This window comes from Corvus kubaryi, unplaced genomic scaffold, assembly GCF_017639235.1.
Source record: "Corvus kubaryi isolate FWS band 111438036 unplaced genomic scaffold, C.kubaryi_AGA036_p1.0 37354, whole genome shotgun sequence".
NCBI classification, from domain to species: domain Eukaryota; kingdom Metazoa; phylum Chordata; class Aves; order Passeriformes; family Corvidae; genus Corvus; species Corvus kubaryi.
The window spans coordinates 7,354,860-7,376,293 of record NW_024581116.1 but is presented as its reverse complement, the minus strand read 5'-3'; the positions used below and the strand labels follow the sequence as shown (position 1 = coordinate 7,376,293).

At 40.8% G+C, this 21,434-nt stretch overlaps 1 protein-coding gene across 2 annotated transcripts in view; it reads right to left on the bottom strand.

The window, feature by feature from the left end:
* Positions 1-432: 432 nt before the first annotated feature.
* LDAH (lipid droplet associated hydrolase) overlaps positions 433-21,434 on the bottom strand; it is a 113,886-nt gene continuing 92,884 nt past the window's right edge. For both annotated transcript variants that reach the window (XM_042032882.1, XM_042032881.1), the window contains 2 exons: positions 16,114-16,196; positions 433-3,594 (listed from right to left, as the gene is read on the bottom strand). In XM_042032882.1, the coding sequence (XP_041888816.1) occupies positions 3,403-3,594; positions 16,114-16,196 (275 nt within the window). In that variant the 3' untranslated portion in view covers positions 433-3,402. The remainder of the gene's footprint in view (positions 3,595-16,113; positions 16,197-21,434) is intronic.

Here is a 21,434-nt window from a genome sequence, read left to right as displayed (position 1 = left end):
AAATGACCTCAGCTGCAGAGAAGAGATTATCTGCCGTGGCTCATGTATGCAATCTGTCTCCGTGAGTCAAGAATCTGGTGTTTAGCTTGGAGTCCAACTCCAAATTCTTCACCATAAACACTGGGCAAGCACTCATCCAGCTTCCTGAAGGGACAAACCTCACTGATCCACACACTCCATAGCTCATTCAGAGCAGCAAACACGGAGCTGGAGGCAGCAAGGGGAAACTGATTGATTATTTTGGAGGGGCTCTGGATAAAAATGCTTAAGCGAGTCAGGTGCCTACCACCCACGGATTTTCTGTGCACTTGGCAGATGTCTGCATTGCATGTGAAATTTGGGGTTTGGCAAGTATTTTTGTAAATTTTGTATGCATGAAGTAATAAAGGAGGTGAACTAGGACTAAACAAGTTACCAAAACAAAGAATCAAGTTACATTTTACCATAAATTTATTTTTGTTACTGGAGTTGTGTACTTTTAATAAAAGGTATCGATCTAGCAAAACACTTGCACATGAGTCAAAGTCACTGCACTAGCAGGGTTACTCGTGTGGTGAGAATCAAGCACAGATGTGAATGACAGTGAGTAGGTGCTACAGCATACAGTCAATATATTTGTGATAAGTTTTCCAAGAATTCTTAAATAGTCTAAAATAGGCAAGACCACACTGTGTTTTCATGGTAAATTGGCACATTTGGACCACAAGCACTTCTGACACTCTTTGCCTGGGGTGACAATGAACACCATGGGCTTCTGAGGAGCTGGATTCTCACTGTGTGGGATCTGCTCCTCTCAGGAAATACAGCTGTGGAAACTAGGCCCGCGTGTTTTAGCAATGAATAGAGTAGCAAATTTTCAGATCTTAGCCTTACAGTAACAGCTTCTAGGAGGAAGGTAGCAATTGAATCAATATGGTTTTGGTAATTCTAGAGAAAATTATTTTTAAGAAAATTGTAAGGCATTCTTCTGCAGTAGATCTGGTCATCACTGACCAGACCTAATCTCAGTTTAGGTCTTAATGCAGTTAGGATTTAGTATAATGGATTAACATTTGTATAAAAGGCATACACAAGTCAAGTACAAGTATTGCTAAATTAATTTCTCATACAAAGTATACGAATAATGCACTGTAAACAACTGCTTGTCATAGGTGCTTCAGTTTCCAGGCTGTAATAATTGCTTTTCATCTTTGGTTAATACAAGACTTCTTCAGGTCTCAGGAGATCCACTACAACAGCTGAACTCCCACAAACTGAGTCTTTGCTGATTCCCTGATTCCACATACTTTGAAGAACAAATGTTTTGTTCAACCAGATCAATGTGCAAACCAAAACAACCAAGTGAACTGCAGTTTTTATGCTGCTGACACACAAACAGGTGCACATGTACAGGTATGTGTACACTAATGTATCTCCATGTATGTGCACGTCCTCCCCGTCTCTGCCCCAGGGAGCACCTCAGCCTACGGACGCAGGGAGCATCTGCCACAAGGCCACCCAGCTGGGATGATGCCAGCATCTGGGGGCTATTCAAGCACACACAGACACACACAGCTATGGACTTCTAAAGTGAGCTCAAGGATTGTTTTGATCGTGACTGAAAATGGACCTGTAGAAAGAAGGAAAGTCCTGTGACTCTCCAATGAGCAGAATCAGTTGCATGGGCAGCCCTCACTTTGAACGTGTCTGGTTCCTCCCCACGCTGCTGAAACTGTGGTCCCAACATTCCTGCCCCACTCATCAGTGCCATTTCATTACATGGCAGTGTAATTGGAAAATCCACTGGCTAGTCTCAAAAGCTGAACCAGTTTCTGATACAAAGAAGGTCACTTAAATCCACTATCAGTCTACAGGTTTGAAAACTAGTCCAAAATTTCCAGGAACTGAACTCTATTACAAGTTGCTCTAAATACTAGTGAAAGGTTCAAGGGGGGGGTTAGAGAGCAGTGGAAGGGGTGTGTATAATAGTGTAAGAAAATGAAGCAATTAATTGATCTTCCTGCATCACAGAGAACATTCTCCAATACCATTCTCACCCGTATCAAAACTGGTAATAAATCATGTAAGTTAGATAGTCAATGCATCATCTAAATTCATCTGTTTGCAAGGGCAGGACCTCGCCTGACTATACTCTGTAGTGTTTTGCTTATTTATAAATGTCTCTCTGAACTCCACAGGGAGACTATTTCACAGGTTCATGGCTAGAAAGCTTTTCCTGATTACACTTGGCTTTGTTCCCCTTACTTGCAATATTTTCATTTCTAGCTATTCTCTGTAACTTCTTTTGTTATCACAACTGGTAGGATGCTTTTTTCTATTTTTTTCCATCTGTAAAGGAGAGGGTTCACCAAATGTGAGGAACAGTGAACTTGTCAGCACCATGCAAGGGTCTGGTTCTCAATAGTAACGTTCATGCCATGTCATGGGTGCAGGCGTGGCACAGTAACAGATGTTTTCTGATGGTGAACTTATCTAATTTGTGGCTTGGCAGAAAATTTCATACTTCAGTCCTTAGAGCAAAGAACTGAAATTTAGACATGCATCAAAAGTGGTTTAATTCTTTAAAGTTGCTGAGCAAGCACTGTTCTCATGGACTTCATTAGGAGAGCTAGGCCACCTAGAAGTTGTTATACATGGATTCTGCAATCCATTTTAACCTTTAAATACTGGCATTTTTGACCAGTGTACTTTCCCTTCTCTACAGTCAACTGAAAAATGAAACACTTGGCCATGTTCCAGGCAAGAGATCCTTATGTATTCCCTTGCTGAGCAGCCACAGATACCTTACAGCATTTCTAATACCCTATGGAGTCCTGGCAGTGCCCCAAACCCCTGGTGAGACTTGGAGAAACTGTACACCTGATCTACACATCTCCCCAAAACTCATCCTGAACTCATCCTGAACTCAGCCTGACCAACCCTCTCTGATCCAGAGGAGACAACATCAGGGTTGTCCAGGGCCTTGGGCTGTTCTGGCTGCCATGCACCTGGCTTACACAGATGGGTGAGACACAAGGAGAGGGCCAGGCCTTTCACAGCATTCCAGGATCCATGGCCAGGATCCACCCTCATCCCGACACTTCTCCAGCAGTGAGTAAGGTGGTAGTAGCTCAGGTACAGTTGTATCAGCATTGTCTACAGCACCAGCAGACAATAAATATTCCACCCTTTGCCAAGTCTTACAGAGTCCTGAAGACTCAGGATGAAACTACATAAGCACTGAGTCAATAAAACTATACTTTGGACCAGCCAGTCTCTCTTTAACCTTCGCCAAAACATCTCAATAGAAAACAAGCCATAATCTATAGTAAACAGAAAAAAAAAAAGACAGACTCTCTCACAAAATAATTACACGTTCACAAAATAATTACATCATTTTCTTGTTAATCACTGAATTAGTGTTTATAATTTGGTCAGATCGTCCTGTAGCCAGTCTGTGATCATGGCAGCCATCTCCTTGCTGGCATCGAGCACGAAGGCGTGGCGGAGCCCCTTCTCACAGAGCCGAATGTCCCCGTCTGGAAAATCCATTTTGATCTCATCGTAGTAGTGCTGTGGACACCAGCTGTCTCCAGTTCCATAGTAAAAAATCAGCTAGAAAGCAAAGCATATCAAATAATCAGTGTGGAAAGTTACTGAGGGAGTAACCAATATAATCATTTGGAAATAAGCAATGCATCAGGTGCTGACATATACTGTGAGGAAGAGCAGATTGGTACTTCTTGGTTGTTTCCAGGTCTGCAGGTATGATGAAGACAATTAAATGCTCTGTGACTCAGTTTCCCCAACTGCAAAACTGTGGAACACAATACAGGCTTAACTCTGAAAACAGAGATCTGCTGATGAAAGCCTGGCTGACTTAAGAAATTTCTTACTATGGCTCAAATAATCAAGTTGTCCATGGAGCCTCCCCCTAAGCAGTCCAGCTGTTTTCCATAACTGTTACAAGTTTTTTGTGTTAGCTTTCCAGCTATTTAAAAAAAGCAGTGACCAGGGACATCTTCACCTGTATCAGGTTGCTCAAAGCCCCATCCAACCTGACCTTAAATGTTTTCAGGGATGGGACATCCACCACCTCGCTGGGCAACCTGTGCCAGCGTCTCATCACCCTCATTGTAGAAACACTTCCTCCTTATAGTCTGAATTGATCCTCTTTCAGTTTAAAACCATTGCCCCTTGTCCTATTGCAACAGGCCTTGTTAAAAATTTTGTCCCATTTTTCTTACAGGCCCCCTTTAGGTACTGGAAGGTGCTGTAAAGTCTCCCTGGAGCCTTTCCTTCTCCAGGCTGAACAGCCCCAACTCTCTACCTTATCCTTGTGAAGTTCTGCCTGTGTGGAGCGCAGGCACCTCCCAGAGATCAATGAACTTTCTTCTAGGTTGTAACATGGAACTAAAATTCTGCAGAAGTCCATTTTGATTTGATCTTGCCCAATATAACCTTGGCTGATGACATACATGAAGCAGGTGCTACCTGCCGTAGAGCCCACCTAAACACAAAAGTCCTAAATTCTAGGCAAATACCATATTCAGGGAAGTGTCTTTTCTCTCTGTTAGAAACAGTGAAGGTCACATTTCCCCAAGTCATCATTTCTCCCCATTTTCATCTTGACTTTGCATGCTATAGCTATGCTTTTCAATTTCTGTTAAGTATATGAGGGGAAAGGACTTGTCTGGGAGAAACCTATGGATTTCAGACTGAACAAGAACAAGATTAATGATGAGCACTCTTCATACTAAAATGTTTGAATGCAGGTACCAGAACGATGCTGATTGCTCAACACATCACACACACAGCTTGGCCCAATTCCATTATTCGCATTTGTTTCATATTTCATTTCTGTACTTCAGTGAATAACTGAGCAATGCTAACATAAATTAGGGGACAAGAAGTTTTCCTTTCATCAAAAATATCTTCAATTCCATCATTTTTGTAGCCATGTGGAATATAAATAAATGGACCCACTGGGGTAGAGGTGGGCTAAGAGCCCAGACTGCATTTCACAAACTATTACAAGGTTTTGTCTAACTCACTTTTCTCTTGCTGAAATTTGCCACATCTTGTACATTATTGACTATTGGCTGTACCCAAAATACAGTATCTCAGTTGCACAGACACCAACCCCAGCTATACTTCTATTTATGTGCAAAACATAGAATAGAAACCATCCCATGTTAACAGACATTATTGGTTTCCTTTGTCACTCACTACTTGCTGAAAACAAGGTGTGTTGTTTGCTCTAGCAGAAAATTTCTTTTGATCTTGCCTTCAATTCATCAATCACAAGATGTCATACTAGCAAAAGTTCTTCAGAAAAGCCAATGTAAAATGTCCAGATGCATTCAGGCCTTTTGGAAGCGAAACATCTAACCAAATTATGTTTAACCCTGGGCTCCATTACCAACAGATACAGAAATAAAGATTATGAAACTGAAGGGGGGAAAAAAGCAATGGAGCGACCCCAGTTTAATGGAGTAGTCCTTGAAATGGTTGGATTTTTTGAAAGGCAAGTCTTAGAGTCTCATCACATGATCATTTAGAAAAAGATGAAAAGCCATTTACACTTACAAAGGTGGATAAAATACTTGGCTTAGTCTGCATGGACTGTGAAATGGGCTGTTCTCCAGGTACGGTTGTAAACTTGAGAACTCACAGATTTGAAAATGCCTAAACAGACGATTTATGTGCATTCTTAGCTGGCCCCTGGTATATTTGCATTACAATTTAATCTTTCACTGCATGATCCAAAGGATCCTTGACTCTCTCAATCCACTGACAGGATGACATTCAGCTGATGAGCTGCTATTTGATAGTATTTCTCGTTTTAAATTCTGTGTGCGGTCTGAGGATTTATTTACTACATACTTCACAGTTTACAGACAGGATTTATTTTCTTTATGCTCTGCATTCCTCTGGCATGCACCACTACAGGATTTGCATGCTCACATTTATTAATTTAGTTTTGCAACACCTTAGTGGCCAGTTTTATCTCCATTTTGCAGGTGGGAAGCACAGAAATTAATGTCAAACTACATTTATTAATTTGAAAGCACGCAGTGTAGAGTGAAGTATCTCAAGCTGGTTTTCCAGCGTGTGCAGCATTACACAGTATTGACTATACTCAAAGCACTCCTGGACCACACTTGCAGGTGTTCTGAAACACTGTTTATCTATCCGTATTATACATTTCAAGGTCTTAAATGAGATATTCAGAAACGTGAGAACTGTGACCACATATGAAAAATATTGATGACTTCACCAAGACACCATTCTCTTTAAAGTTTAGGTGCCTTTACCATGAACTTATTTACTCATATTTCAATAGGCATTTTACCCCTTCTGCCACAGGTGAGGTAGGAGTTCTGCATCCTGCTGTCTCCTTCGTTACACAGGTCTTTTGGTTAGTGAAAGAAGAAAAAGGAAAAGGGATGTTTTAATGAAAGATCAGTGCTGAATGCTTACACAAAAGTGTCTGAATTGAGGTCATTCCTCCCCAACTGTGAAATGTTTGGTAATGCAACATCAACTGGTTTTAGCAGAACTTGTGTGTACAGTCTGCTGGGCTTTGAGGAGGTCAACCAAACCCCAGGTATTTCACATGTAGCACCTACGTGTACTGCCAACAGTGTCAACACCTCTAGATTTGCTGCTTTAGGCCTCTGTTCCTTAAGGTCATGGCATAATTGAAAGAAGCAGCACTGTCAGCTTCTGGCCAGAGGACCATGGGACACCTTTCTGCTGGTGTCACATTGGAGGCATCCAGCACAGAAATTAATGATTTATTTTGAATCTATGGGGTGTTTTTGTCCATATTTAACATACTTTGGTTCACATACTTTGGTTACCATACTTTGGACCACATGGAGCTCTTCCAACTGAAACTAAAGCAAAGATGCCCTTCAGGATCACACTTAACAAGCTCCAGTCACCAATGGACACTCAGTCCATGGGACCAGACAACTGTTGGCTAAAGTAATAACCCTCTCAGGTGCCTCCACTGGGAACACCAGGTCCTCACCACTTACTATCCATGTCTACAAATTCTCTTCTATTGTGCTGCTTCTGTTCTTAAGGTAAACATAGTCACTGGCATCTGCTGAGAACAGGAGCAGTAAGATTTTTGAAATTCAGGTTCCATTCCAAGCAGAAAAGGGCAGGACATTTACGAACTACTTGTCCAGTTACTTGTCCACTCTTTACAGGTATGACTTCTTTTGTCTTGTCCCTTTCTGGTCTCAAGACTGCTCTACACCCCCTTTGGTTCTTTATTTCAGCTCTTTTCTCTCTACCTCATCAATTCCAATTTCTACTACTTCTAGTCCCACATTCTTGCTCTGCAAAGCCCAAATTTTAGTCTCCTGGGTCCTCCATCTCATTCTGTGTCCCAATTCCAACCCTAGTTGTTTTTTCTAGAGCCTCTACTCCCAGTGCTGCTCCTCAAGCACCTCTCAGACTATCAGCTGTTCCTAGCATCAGGGTTGAGTTCAGTTCAGCACAAAAACATCTAAGTACAGGTCACTGTATCGTGGTGTTTACATGTGTACCAGGCATCCCAATTTCCATCACACATTCAGGAAAGATGGCCTTGCTTGGTTAGCTCCAATCCACCACCTCATATAGCACCAGAAGCCTTCCTCTGGCCAAACAAACAGAGCCTTTGGTTCTTCCTGACTCCTCCTACTCTCTGTTTACTGCTCCCTCACTAGTTCCCCTCTTTACTAGCTCAGCATGTGTCTCCTCTACACTGGAATCAGAAGCTTCCTTCTCCAAGCTAGGAACTGTTACCATGAGAAAACAATGCATTTTCCCCTGAGCTTTATCTGTAGACATTGTAGAACCCTTTGGATTGAAATAAACCCATTCAAGGTAGGACAGGCACTTGTGTCATATATGCAACTAAGGTTTGGGTCTGTTATAACCAACTAAGAACAGTTTTTAAACAGGAGACTTGGGGAGCTTGATTTGATGCTGCAGTTATTTTGTCTGCTTATTTCCTGTGCATGTGCTGGTGTGTGTGCATTCTGTCCAGGTGCCCATGCTTGCACATCCAAAACTTTAACAGAAGTGTTTCTTAACTGCAGGATTGTTTTCAAAATGCTTCCTTATTACTGGATTATGAGAAAGAGCAAGACTGCAATGAAGGTGTAAATTTTTAGTGATCCAGATGCTGGTACAGGGCCTAGGAAAACAGACAGCTACTTGACTGTCATTTGTGAAATTGAGGATCTCCTTCTGAATGACAAAATGTCTCTGCTCTTTGCCTGTGTCACACACAGACACAAAATAAATGACTTTAAAATGTCACCCTCTTTCCTAATGTATTTAAACAAAATAATTTTAGATATATTTAAGGCAAAGTTTCCAGAATCCATCTCCTCATCTTCATTTTAACATCAGGAGCTTTGCTGTTGCAGCAGGCAGGCAGGAATAATTAACAAATTATAACCATGTGTAGCCAGAGGCACATGGGATCTCCATTAATGCAGGGAACACTGGCATGCACTGAATGGCTTGCATGGATCTGTAAAGTGCATATTTTCCTGTGGATGGTGGATGGCTGCAAAGACATCCTGAGTCAGCACAACCACTGCACCAGCAATGGAAAACTGCTGCCAATCTAAGCATTCAGAAATGATGAGTCAGGTCCCCCAAATAATTAGACTAGCTAAAAATAAACAGATTTGCAAAACAATAAATAGGAAGTTCTTTCTAATTTTCCTCTGGGCTTAAACTTTCCAGTATTTGCATTTTTTTAAACTTTTCTGCCATGAGGGTGAGAGGATTATCTTTTAGTCTTTTGCAATATTGAATGGTGAGACTTCCAGGTATTCCTGACTCAGAAGGGAAATGGCAGCTACCACTGGACATGACAAGGACTTTATGACTCCTGATGCAATATCCTGCTTGCTATGAGTGACTAAAACATGTCCTCTTTCAGGATCTGATGTTGAGGGCAGAGTGAAGGGGACATGGGCTGTCTTTGCCAGCCATTTCAATGCTGCATTTGAAATACTTATGCAATTTCTAAATTTCAAATAGCTTTAAAAAAACAGCAGTATTCTTAGAAGATGATTTACCATTAAATGGCTCAGAAGTATTTTCAGCCTTAGCTTCTGTAAAATAAAACACAAGTGCAAATAGGGCTCTGTCAGCCTCATACCCTGTAATATGGTATGTGTACTCTGACACTGCACAATGATGGCAGCTGCTAAGTAAACATCAGAAGAATCTGAGATTTGTATCAACAGGATGTTTACATTTTAAAGAGTTTCTAAGAAAATAATAAAGATTTCCTGCAGTTGACTCCATTGGCACTTGTTACAGCATGTATGACAGTTTACAGAAGTAAAAATTACAGAGAGATTTCTTTTCTGCCTCTTCTGTAACTGACATTAGCCAGCACTGAAAAGCAAATCAAAAAAGTGAAAATATATTAATTGAATTTTTTCTATCTCTCTGGAATTTGGTACATGTTATAAAAACTTTAGGATCTTACTCCACGGGCAGGCACCACTCCAGTGATGACCAAGAGTGAAGGACTGATCTCTGTGGATATAAAGGAGCAGCACACGTGCAATAAACAGTGTCCTTGCTGAAATCCTTGTCTCTGATACACTCACATTTTATCAGTATTACTCCCACATGAATTCACTGGCTGCCACAGCAGCTTCTCTCGGCAGTAACCAGTGAGTAGTTTCATTTGTTCTTGGATGAAAACTCGTTTAAAAGGCATTATCCCAGAACTAATTTTGAAATTATTGGAATGGAATATGGAATTATGGAAGTGTCTCACCTTACCCTGCCAAAAGAATAGGATAAATGACATGGGAACAGACTGATTTGGGACATACTTCTTTTTTATTTGCTTCAGTTGTACTTTAGCTTCTGGGAATTCAAAGAGCTGGCATTGCCCTAGGAAGCCCTAAATGCTATGGGATATGGTTCTCTGAGATACCGTCTCTCTCCCTCATGATCCTGCCATGGTTGAGATCAGCCAGTTTGATGGTAAGGTCCTGGGAACTTGTTCTCAGCTTGTTTTACCAGAACTGGGTTTTCTCAACTGTGCAAGGGCAGTGTGAAGCCAAAGGTTTCCAGTTGGAGTGTTTTGAGAAGAGGCAGTTGACAATCTGGGGTACACGATGCTCTTTTGAAATACTGATCTGTAGGACTTGTAGCTATGCTGTAATGGGTAGTTCAAGAGCTTGTGGAGAGTTTATTTAACACAAAGATGGTGGCCACTTCTGTTAAACCAGTATAAATAAAAACCAAAACCAGCTTCCCTGGCTGTAAAGGAGGTGGAGAAACATTTTACTATCAAAGAAACTAGGATGCAAACCCTTAGACAGGGCCTGATGTAGTGGCTAACTTGGCATATGATTCCAGGTATGTTACTGCTCTCCCCAGTGTCCAGTAAGTGATCTACACAGTTTTCATGCCTTTATTGGTGCTGAAACTTGGTAAATCGACAAAGGGAAAAGGGCTTCTCTTTAACTCTGCTGCAGTGCGTTAGCAGTGCCACCGACTGCTCCGCACAAAGACCCATGAGATCAAGAGAGGCCACTTTCATTTCCACTTTCTCACAGATAATGATGGGTCAAACTCAATGCAAAGTAAAACTGTGCTTTTAAAAAGGATGCACAGGATTTATCAACAAATCAGAGTGATTAACTTATTTAGATTATCTATGTTACTTTTAAAGACTTAAAAGCATTTCAAGGGTATATATTTAGATGTGTCAGGAACATGAGTATTTCAGAAGTCAAGTCTGTATAAATACCAAAATAAAAACAAACAGACCTGAAACCACTATTTAAGCAATACAACTGCTGGGACAGATTCTTCCAACCATATTTACTGCAAATAGTTTTTCCCTCTGAGTATCAGCCTGACACTATCTACATTCAGTGGGATGTTATCTAAGGTAAATCAATCAAATTGCTCTTGCAACAGCAGGATCAGCATCTGGCTGTAAATGGCAATGTTCCCCAGTGGTGTGCACAGTAGGAGGTAAGAAATAAAGGGGTAGTAAGGGGTCAGTGGTAACTTTTAAATATTCTTCAGAAGGCTGGGGAAATATCGCTGTCTTTGCTCATTGTGTGCAGCACACACCTTATACCCACCCCAAACATTTTGGAAATTCTTGTCATCAAGAATACCACACTAGAATACCACACAGCACAAATGATGGTAACAGGCACTCAGTTACAGAGTAAGGATATTGTGCTAACTGACTTTTTTAAATGCTCACTGGGATCCTTTTCCACCGAGGAGAGAAGCTGCTGATCCCTGATTAGGCATTCTGGGCGCTTCAAAGAGAAGGTTGTTCTTGTGGTTAAATGACACAGGCACCAAAATCCCCAAGCACATGTGCAACTTCCCTGGCTTCGACTCTGCACCTCCAGGGAACGTAGGCCAAAAAGGATGTGAGACCAGCCAAAAAAAGAGGTGTTCTTGGCTCAAGAGAACACTTTGCACCTATTCAGAAAGAGTGCTTGGAAGGTTTTTCACAAATGTAGGCAAGCACCTAACTCAGGCTGTGGGCAGGCAAAATATTTGTAGAATTCTTTTAAGCACGTATCTTCAGATCATGCTCCTCTCACTGGGAATAATTACAAACCCCCATGGATGTCTACAGAGACTCAAACAAAAACACTGGGCAACATGAAAACAGCTGCTTCAGGGGTCAAAATAGTTCTTGGTTGCTTAGTTTTAAAAAATTTCTGTAGCAAGGACAATTTTGCAAAAGAAAAACCTAGCACTTCTCTGTGGAAAGGAAATACTTCATTCTTCAGCTTGTATTCTAAATCTCTGCATGCCAGTATTTAATTGTTACTCTTGGAGAACACATTACGGTATCATTGGTGTGATACAAACTCGCACTGCTTTAAATTCTAAATGCAAGAAGTAGTAAACATTCACTTCATTAATTTAATTTTTTCAAAACTGAATTTCTTCCCCACCTACACATCTACAAAATGAGTGGTTATAAGCCACCTACAACACAGACTTCCATGGTTTAAGTGAAAATAGGTTAATACATCCATAAACTTCCAGTTTATATCTTTCTTCTCAGACAACAGGTTAGTTTTTTCATCTTTGTATCTTTTCTTCAGATGTTTCCTGTCTTTTGCCTTATGTGATCAATGCAACTGCTACACCAGACCACTGGCAAAAAACTCAAGGAGCATATCAACGTTTTTTGGTTTAACATGCTAACCAAAAGAATCCTGATTTGCAGTTGGAAGAGATGGTTTATGATCTTAAAAAATTACGAACCACTACAGAAAATTCACTGATTCAAGAATTCCTGAAGCCTGTGGAAGCTCTTCAATGGATTTAAAAGGGCTTTGGAGCAGATCCTACATTTCAAAATAGGACTACTGTGTATTACACACAGAGTAATGAACCAGATGTATTTCTCAATAAATATAAAATCTGAGGGGTGATTATTTAAAAAGACAATTTCCTCTGTAAGCCCCCTAGTTCTACCCTTTCGTGCAATTATCTCCTTGATTTATATAAGGTTATATTTATTTTAACAGGTTTATAAGCTTACTTGACAGAAAAAGAGTCAATAAGGCTAAATCTTAAAAGAGAACAGTGAATGGGTCATGACACAAACTTAAGAAGTTAAGTGCTATAGAGAATCTCTCTAAGGAAATAACACTGTCCATTCCAGGCATGCTAGTGAATGCCCAACACATCCATTTTCCTGTGCCTTTTAAATTTCTTCTTATTCTATTCGTAAAAGCTCCATGATGCTCAGTGCTGATCCATCTTTTAAGAACATGGAATTACACCCACTTCCTTTTGTGCAGGAATTACAATAAACTTCCTCTAGTTCAGTAGTTCATCTCTGCCTCCAGCTTCTGTTAGGAAAGGGAGTTGGTGTTATGAGAGTGAAAGAACGTAGGTAGCTCAGCTGCCTTAGACATGATCAGCTAATAATTAACCTCCAGAGCTGAGGAAATCTTTTATCAGTATCCCTTACCTTATTTGTTTGGTGTTTCTGGTTTATCACAACCCCCCATGTCATTGCCGTAAGAAGCTCAAATTCCTGTACATTCATGTACTGCTTGATCTGGACAAATAGTTTTACACAATATTTCAAAAGCTCTATCATATATTACTTATATTAGTTTGTTAGAAGACAGGTCTCCATCCTCCTCATAAAGTTCCACTGCTATTTAATGTGCACAACTTCTGACTTTAAAAGAGTTTAAGTGAAAAACCTCACTTAATTATCCAAACAATATTCCAGATCCCATTCTTTCAACATAAATCCAAGCAACTAACTTTGTTAGACTAAGAATCTGAAGTCTGGTGATAAAATTTCTCCTGGTCCCTAGCTAGTATTAATTATAGTTAAACCTGGACATGGAAAGATTGGAATAATTTTGTGTCTCTTCGTTCAGATCACAGAATGCAAATAACATCCAGAAATAACTTTTCTATTCCACAGCAGCTGGCAAAGTCAGGTGTTAAGATTGGCTTTTACCATATGATCACAGCGACTACTAAACAGTATAAATTTTTTGAAGCAACAGCTTGCCAGCTCTATAGCAACTTGGACTATAGTTCCTGTTTTTATAAACTTCCAACCTTTATAAGTTAAGCCCATTTTTATTGTCAATACTCTTCAAATTTAACATGATGCCAAACTGAAAATTTTTCCCTTAATTCTTACATTCCCAGAAATTACTAGAAGATGAAAAAAGAGAAGCATTTAGCTTCATTTTTAGACCAGTTTTTTCTTCAGTTTGCCAATTCTTGTAGGCTTGCTTTAACTTTTTGTTTTCTTGAGTATGTTTGCCACACATGCATGAGGACATAGAAGAATCAATAAAACAAAGCTAGCACAGGTTTAAAACAGCTCCTGCCTGCCAAGGCTATGCTTAGATTGACAGAGTCAACAAAAGCACAGATGGAGCAGACTAGTACACCTGCAAACTCTTACTGTTGGCTATGGGCCTTCACTCAGTACAAGAAATCAGATTTTTTGTAATGTGAAGCATCTGACAGACCACCTGAAGTCACCGGAGCTGCAGCTGATTGTCACCACCACTGTCCCATCCAACAAAGCCCTTATGCTTAACTTCAGGCAGGTGTGCTTGTGATTAACATTTCCACAAGCACCTGGACTCCTGCTCCTGCACTCTTCAGTTTGTACCCTGACCACCACAGGGACCTGCAGTCCCACCCTTCAGGGCACTGACAGCCCTCCCCAGCCTTACCTAGCCCCCAGCCCATGCTCCCTGCACAGGGCTCCAGGGTCTCCAGCTCCCTCTTTCGCCTTTGGTCTCAGCCTCCCAAGCTACACTGTAGAGTGACTCCAGCCCTGTGTCCCAGACTGACATCAGACCTACACTGTACACACCTTGTCACCTGGATGGCTCCCACCTTGCAGCTTCCCTTCCACCATGTCTCTGGCAATCCCTCCTGGGTAGACTTTGGACCCACATTGTAGCCTTGTTGCCACTCCTGCCTCTGTCCTCTTTTGCTCCTGACTGGATTCTCTGGAGGGATGCTGGACCTGGTTCATTGTTTTGCCTTGTCTGGGACAGTCAACAGACCCTGTTCTGTGCTCTGCTCAGGTGCTGTGGGACTGCATCCTGCTTGGAGAGGGCACTGCCTGCGTGGGGTCAGCCTTGGCTCATGTCCAGAGAACAGGAAGGCCCTCCAGCTCCCTGACACTTGGAGGGGTGATTCAGTCAATAAAATCAACCATTTTCCTTGAATTCACTGGGTTTTGGATCGACCCATGGAAAATTTCATTTAAGACAATGGGAGTATTTGCAGTCTGCAAGATGAGCCCTTCACTCTCACTGAGACTCCCCACAAAGTGCAGGAGACCTTCGAGTGCTGTGCAACAAAAATGAGAAAGCCCAGGCATGCCAGCCGCAGGGATCCCTGTTCATGTGTGCTACTTCAACTCCTTTAAAATATGAACATACCTTTCAAAGTGCAGAGAAGGCAAATGGGCTAAATAAAAAATAAATCTATTTTCAGACACAAAAAGAAAGACTGTTTTATGAAATGAACTTTGTACCATTTCTATTTAAAAGGCACAGAGTAATTTTGCAGAGATCTAGGACCTCTGTCCTAGAAAACCCCATTCTCTGAGGAAAGTCTCTTCCAGTGCAAAGTGCTGGAATCATTCTTCCAGCAAAAAGACAGGGATGATACAAAAAAATTAAGGGAAGGAAGGGGACACAGTAGAATAATATGTTATACTGATTATCTACTCACACAGAGGCTATCTCAATGGAAGTTTATTAAATGTGACAGTTTTCTGGCTCATAAGCCATCTGGAATTGTCTGACCACGGCCACACTATTAAATTATCTCAGCCTCCAAAACATGGTGACCACAGGGTGACCACATCAGAACTCCAATTAGAACAGTTCCTGGCCTGTGCCAACCCCTGAACCGTGACTGGGAAAATGCAATTAGTCCAGATAAGAACTTCACATAATCTCTTTCAACAATAAATCCAAGAAAGCTCAGTGTGAGAAAGGTCCCTGAAATGAATTAATTCACCTGTAGAGCAGCAGCTCCAGCCTCAGGAATTTATCTTACACTACTGTCCAATGTCTAAAACAGTGGAGCCATAATGTTGCTGACTCCTCTCCATCACATTTTGAAGCCATGGAAAGAGCCTGCAGAATCCCATGATAATAACTGACACACCCCAGAACAGAGGATACACGTTCTTCTTGACCTGTCCAACAGCAAAGTCAGAGGATTTGGCCCATCAGCCCCTCATTTCCAGCCTGGCCACCTGTCTGTGTGATCAGAACCCAGGCAACTACAGGCCCCACTGGGAACCACACCTCATGCTCAGCCAGAACACAGACTGCTCCTCCAGCAAGGAAAACAAACCAGACGGGTTGGTACACCTGATAGCAGTGAATGCTACATCTACAAAGGTGTGGATCAACACATTTTAAGGATCAGTGACCCCTTTAGTGGCTTCTCCAAAGTTAATGGAATGACACTCAAAAAAAAAGTACAATCGAGCCTGCTGAAATTCTGGTTTTGTGCAAATATAATGGGTATAACATCTCCTCATGCATGTGGGCTTCCTTTGAAAACTGAGGATTAAATAGTTACCTTCTTTAAATTTTGCTTTATGGTTGTACTGTCTCTCTCCACCACCTTCATCATTTCTTGGCTTGCCATGTACAAGATGTTGGCTGCAGAAAGAGAAATAGGCAATAACGTAAATACACAGCAAAACTTTTAGAAAAAATAATACAGACACGACTCTGCAAAAAAGCAGGGCAACTAGAGCAGTCATCATCTCAACAATCCCAGGGAAAAGAGTGCCAGTGACAGAAAGAGCAGTTTTATCTCACCTAACCAAATGATTAAATGGCATACAGACTGAATTAAGTCACCTCCTATTAATCAAATCCATAATGAATGGAAAGGATCTTTGGATCATAACTCTATCCATTTATCCTACAGACTTCTAGATCAACCCATGGTGATGACTGTCTCTCCCCTGACCAGAGAAAGAACTCCAATGACCGGCTTTCGCTACAGACTTTTAGAAAGGTAAAGGTTAAGTATGATGTATCACCCACAAAGGGTTTTCAAGACTGGGCTTTAAATACAAAACATACATTATTACAAGGTGTTATTAATTAGTAGATGATTAAATTATTGACATCTCAATATGCAAGTCATTAAAATATTCAACACAACAAATAGTAAAAACAGTGGCAAGTACAAATACGTGGCTGTCTTGCATAAAACAGATGGTACTTGCCCAGTCAGGACTGGACTGGACACCAAATGTCTAAGCCTTACCTTTCTGGAATGTAAAGTATTAAAAATGGCTCAGTGCAATTTATTTTGAGTTGATCTGCAAGATACTGTCTCGGAGACATAAATGATTGAGTCTAATGTTTGGACACCTAATGAATTTTATGAAGTCTTGAGTTCATAATATACATATCCCATGTATGTTAGACAGCAATGGAAATGACACACTTCTGAAAAGCAGGCTGGTCTGTCTGGGTACCTAAATATTCACCAATTTAAACACTCGGACACAGAAGGATTACACTGTGTCTACGTAGCCTGACTTTTGTTACAACAGAACCTACAGAAGCTCAATGTATAGTCCAAAACCTGGCTTTGAACTAGCACTGTAGATTATGAGTTCCACTGCTCCAACAAACGTCATGTATTCAACTGCAGAATCAGGAGTTGTTCCATGCATTATGTTTCCAGAATATGAGAGGACCTTCAAAGGGTGTTTTAATAAGGACTATCCATTTCTGTCATCAGTGCTGTACTGAAGAAATGTGAAACTAGCCAAAGAATTAGCACTTCTTTTATCTCTCTTTTGGACCAGTCAGCTTACTGGGCTAGTAAGATGGCCGAGCCTCTCCTGACCTCTGATCACAGAGACATTCATAACCTATAAGTGGTAATAAAGGACAATATTTTACTTTCTCACCAGTTTACAAAACCAATGTGGCTAAATTATCTAAAAGCATTTCAATTTCTAGGTCTTAGAATGACTAAAAGTATTTTAAGATACTAAATCCTCTCCTGAAAAACAGGAGAAAAAGGAAAGATTCTGACAATTTTTATAATCTGGACCAATGAAGCTTAGTGCACAAGTAGTTAATGACAGTGTTGGATCTGATACTGCTTTGAGACAGGAGTAAACCATTCTCACACTGTGATATGGGGGAGGAAATGGCAATCACATAGGTCTTTGGTGGTGACCAAAACATGGAATTGGCTGAATTCCAGCAGTGCTCTAAGGAAACAGAATGCCACCAGAGAGATGAGTGATGGCACTGGAGATCAAATGTTAAAAGACAATGCCAATGCTCTCAAATGAAAAAAAATGAATCCTAGAAAGTAGTATCTACTTCTGAGCCAGCCAAAATGTTGCAATTCTGTTGTATGCCTGCAGAGCTCTGCTTTCTTCACCTAGACAAAATCAAAAGGTTGTCATAGACAATCCAGCAAATTTGCTGGTCCCATCCTACTCTGCTGAGCAAAGGGGTCTCTGTGCAGCTTCATGTCTAGTAACCCAGTCATTTAATCCTGTGGTGCTGCTGGCAAAAGTCTGTTTATCTACAGCATTGTTGAGTTCATATTCTGACATTGGTCATTGTCTTCTCAATTCAGCTCCAGATGAATTACACATCTTGTTTTTAGAAGAACACGCATCTTTGAATGCATCTTCAAAAATCATCTAGGAAAAACTCAAATAAGAGATAGGAAAGACAACTGGAACAACTCCAGAGGAGAGTCACTAAACTGATCACAGGGCTGGAGCACCTCTCCTGTGAAGACAGAATGAGAGAGTTGAGGCTGTTTAGCCTGGATGAGAGAAGGATTTGGGGAGACTTTATAGCACTTTCCAGTATCCAAAGGGGCATCAAGAGAGATGGAGAGGGAATTCTCACAAGGGCATGGAGTGACAGGACAAGGGGGAATGGCCTTAAGGTCAAAGAGGGCAGGTTTAGTTTGGAAGAAGTTCTTTACTGTGTGGGTGGTAAGGCTCTGGCATGGGTTGCCCAGAGAAGCTGTGGATGCCCCATCCCTGAAAGTGTTCAAGGCCAGGTTGGATGGGGCTTTTTGCAACCTGGTTTAGTGAAAGGTGACCCTGACCATGGCAGGGGAGTTAGAACTGGATGATCTTTAAGGTCCTTTCCAACCCAAACCATTCTATGAGTCTATAATGAGGAATTCCTTAAGGTAGGTAATTCATTTCATATTGAGTCCTGTTTCTAATGTGGTAACCATAACTTTAGTGCTCAGAACTCCTACCTATAACTGAAGGTATCTGTCTGTCAAAAGCCCTGCTCTGTGTCAGAAGGCAGGATGTGGAGTGCAGCCCTTGCTACTTTAAGCGCTGGTCCTTCAGGTAACCAAGGTGGCTCACTATGGATTTACAAGACTTCACAAAGCACTAAGTACAAGAACATGGATTTGGCAGGATATCTGTGGCAACAGGGCTTGTACCAAATGCACTACATGAGGATCTTGGCATGTCAAGACTTTCCAGCCCAGAATGAGGTCCTTGTTATCAGGCCACAACAGATAGCATACCTGCAGTCAGAGCTTCTGCATTACCTTGCAGTACCTGCAGTGGATGGAGGGCAGGGATGACAACACCAGTGACCACCAGTGCAGAACCCAACAGATTCAACACCACTGGGACTCTGCAGGCAGCTCTCCATCCCCAGTTCAGTCACACAGTAGGAACAGTAAGTACTGCCCTGCTCCCCTTCTCTCATATTCCTGGTTCCTCTGTCCTATCTCCTGTTCTCCATGCAGTCTGCTCATAGTTCTGGGTGGCTTGTGTGTTTTTTTCAGTAAATAACAAGAACTGAAGTGGCATTCACACACTTAGTAAACTGAGATTAGTCATAGAGATCCTAAAAGTAAAACCATAAGACAGCAAAGGCAGTAAGAGCAGTACTTCAAAAGGAAATGTCTCTGAAGGTTTGGGTAATGTGCAAGAAAGGGAACCAGGAAGGCAGGATTAAGCTAAACCGGATGAACAGCAAGGTTCAAGAGTCTATTTCAACCAAACAGGAATCCTTCAAATTTTGGAAACATGATCCTAGGGAAACCAATAAACAGGAACTTAAACTTCAGCAGGCGTTAAGTAAGAGGAAATTGCAAAGACCAAAAGTAGGTTTCCAAGAACAAACATTAAAGGATTTAAAAATAAACAATAAAATATTCCTTAGGTATACCAGAAACAAGAGGCCTACAACAAAATTTGTACAGGCTAAGGGAGCAGCTAAAGAAGATAATAACACTGCTTGGAAGATAAATGACTTTCCTTGATGGCATTCAACTTTCTTGTTCAATACATTCAGGAGGTTTCTGCTCTATATATTCTTTTTCTGGCATTAACAACTTCCCTTTCAGTAGTGAGATATCAAGAAGTAGCAACAGTGGAGAATACAGAATATATCAGGGCTAGAAGGCAAATTTAAGAGTTTGAAAGAACTCTAAATAGAGAACTGCTAAGTTAGTAACAATCTTGCTACACAAGAATCACCCTGTCCTATGGCTCTGGGAGTAGAAAATACTATCCAATTGCTACTAATTTTACAAAGGAAAATAGCATTTTACTGATCTGTAAATTCTTCAGTATGCATAACCAGATAACAAAAATTACAGGTTGTTTAAAAACTCCCTCACACATCACACAGCAATTTTTGGCTGGAATTAAACATCTGTAAATGAAAGACTGTAATATGATAAGGAACTTGGAAGCAAATAAAAAAACCAGGCTTAAATAATCTGGTCTTCACAACAACAAAGAAGGTCTAGATCCATCACAATTTTAAAAATAATAAATTTATAATAAGAAAATTTAAATAAACAATAGTAAAAGAATACAATTTGAAATTTTGTTTTAAAATCTCTAAATAATCATTGAACACACCTGGCAAATTGATCATTTCTGGGATGGATTAAATCACTTCTCAAGATGACTCTATTTGCAGTGATAACACCTTTAGACCTTAACCTGAATTGAGGTGGAATGAATCCTGGCCTAAGATTCTAGTCCACCTCGATATCGAAACAATGGGTACCTTATTTCTTAATGATCTGGTAAATGGATAAGTACTTTATTCACAGCACTTGCACAGGACATGATGTTAGTCAGTTTGTGAGGAACAGGCAGTGAGAATGTGAGAAATCCAATGAGAAGAGAGAAAAAGAATCAATGCACTAAGGAAGTTCAAATTAAAGAAATCAAGATACATGCAGAAAAAAAAGCAGAGTATTTTTTTCCATTACAGGCTTATAAATCAATGCAAAGAATGGAATCAGAATGATTCCACCCAAGATGACTGGTGTTCACTATCTACATTAACTCAGAAGTCCAATCAGACCACGTACTAAGTTTCATAAATAGGAGGAGGAGGATGATAGAGAATTCTGCAGTACAGCTAAGAAATCACACTGTGTGACCACAGCTGAAGGACTGTGTATGCTGACAGCCACATCCCCTGAGGGACACTGCAAAACTGAGAATGGTGGGGAAAACAACCAAAGAAGTACAATTAAAGATCTGTTGCCATCATGTTCGTGATACTTCATGACACACTGGTTTTCCCTCTCTTACAGCACAATATATTTAAATACAAAACAATAAAAGGAAGTACCTTTTAATGTCATATGCAATTAATTATGAACCTTGCTGCCCCAGGAAACTGACCCACACACATATTTGACGCATTCACTTCAAGTGTGTTGCCCTGAGCTCGTCTAACAGCAAACACAGTTAATACAATCAATCTTAGGGCAAATCTCTACAAAGGACAGATAACTTATACGTACATCAACCTCTCCTTTTAGGTACCATTCTCTATGTCTGCTACTATTCTTTCTTGGGTTCCTGTGGATAAGTCCAGTGGCTCACCTCTCTTGAATTT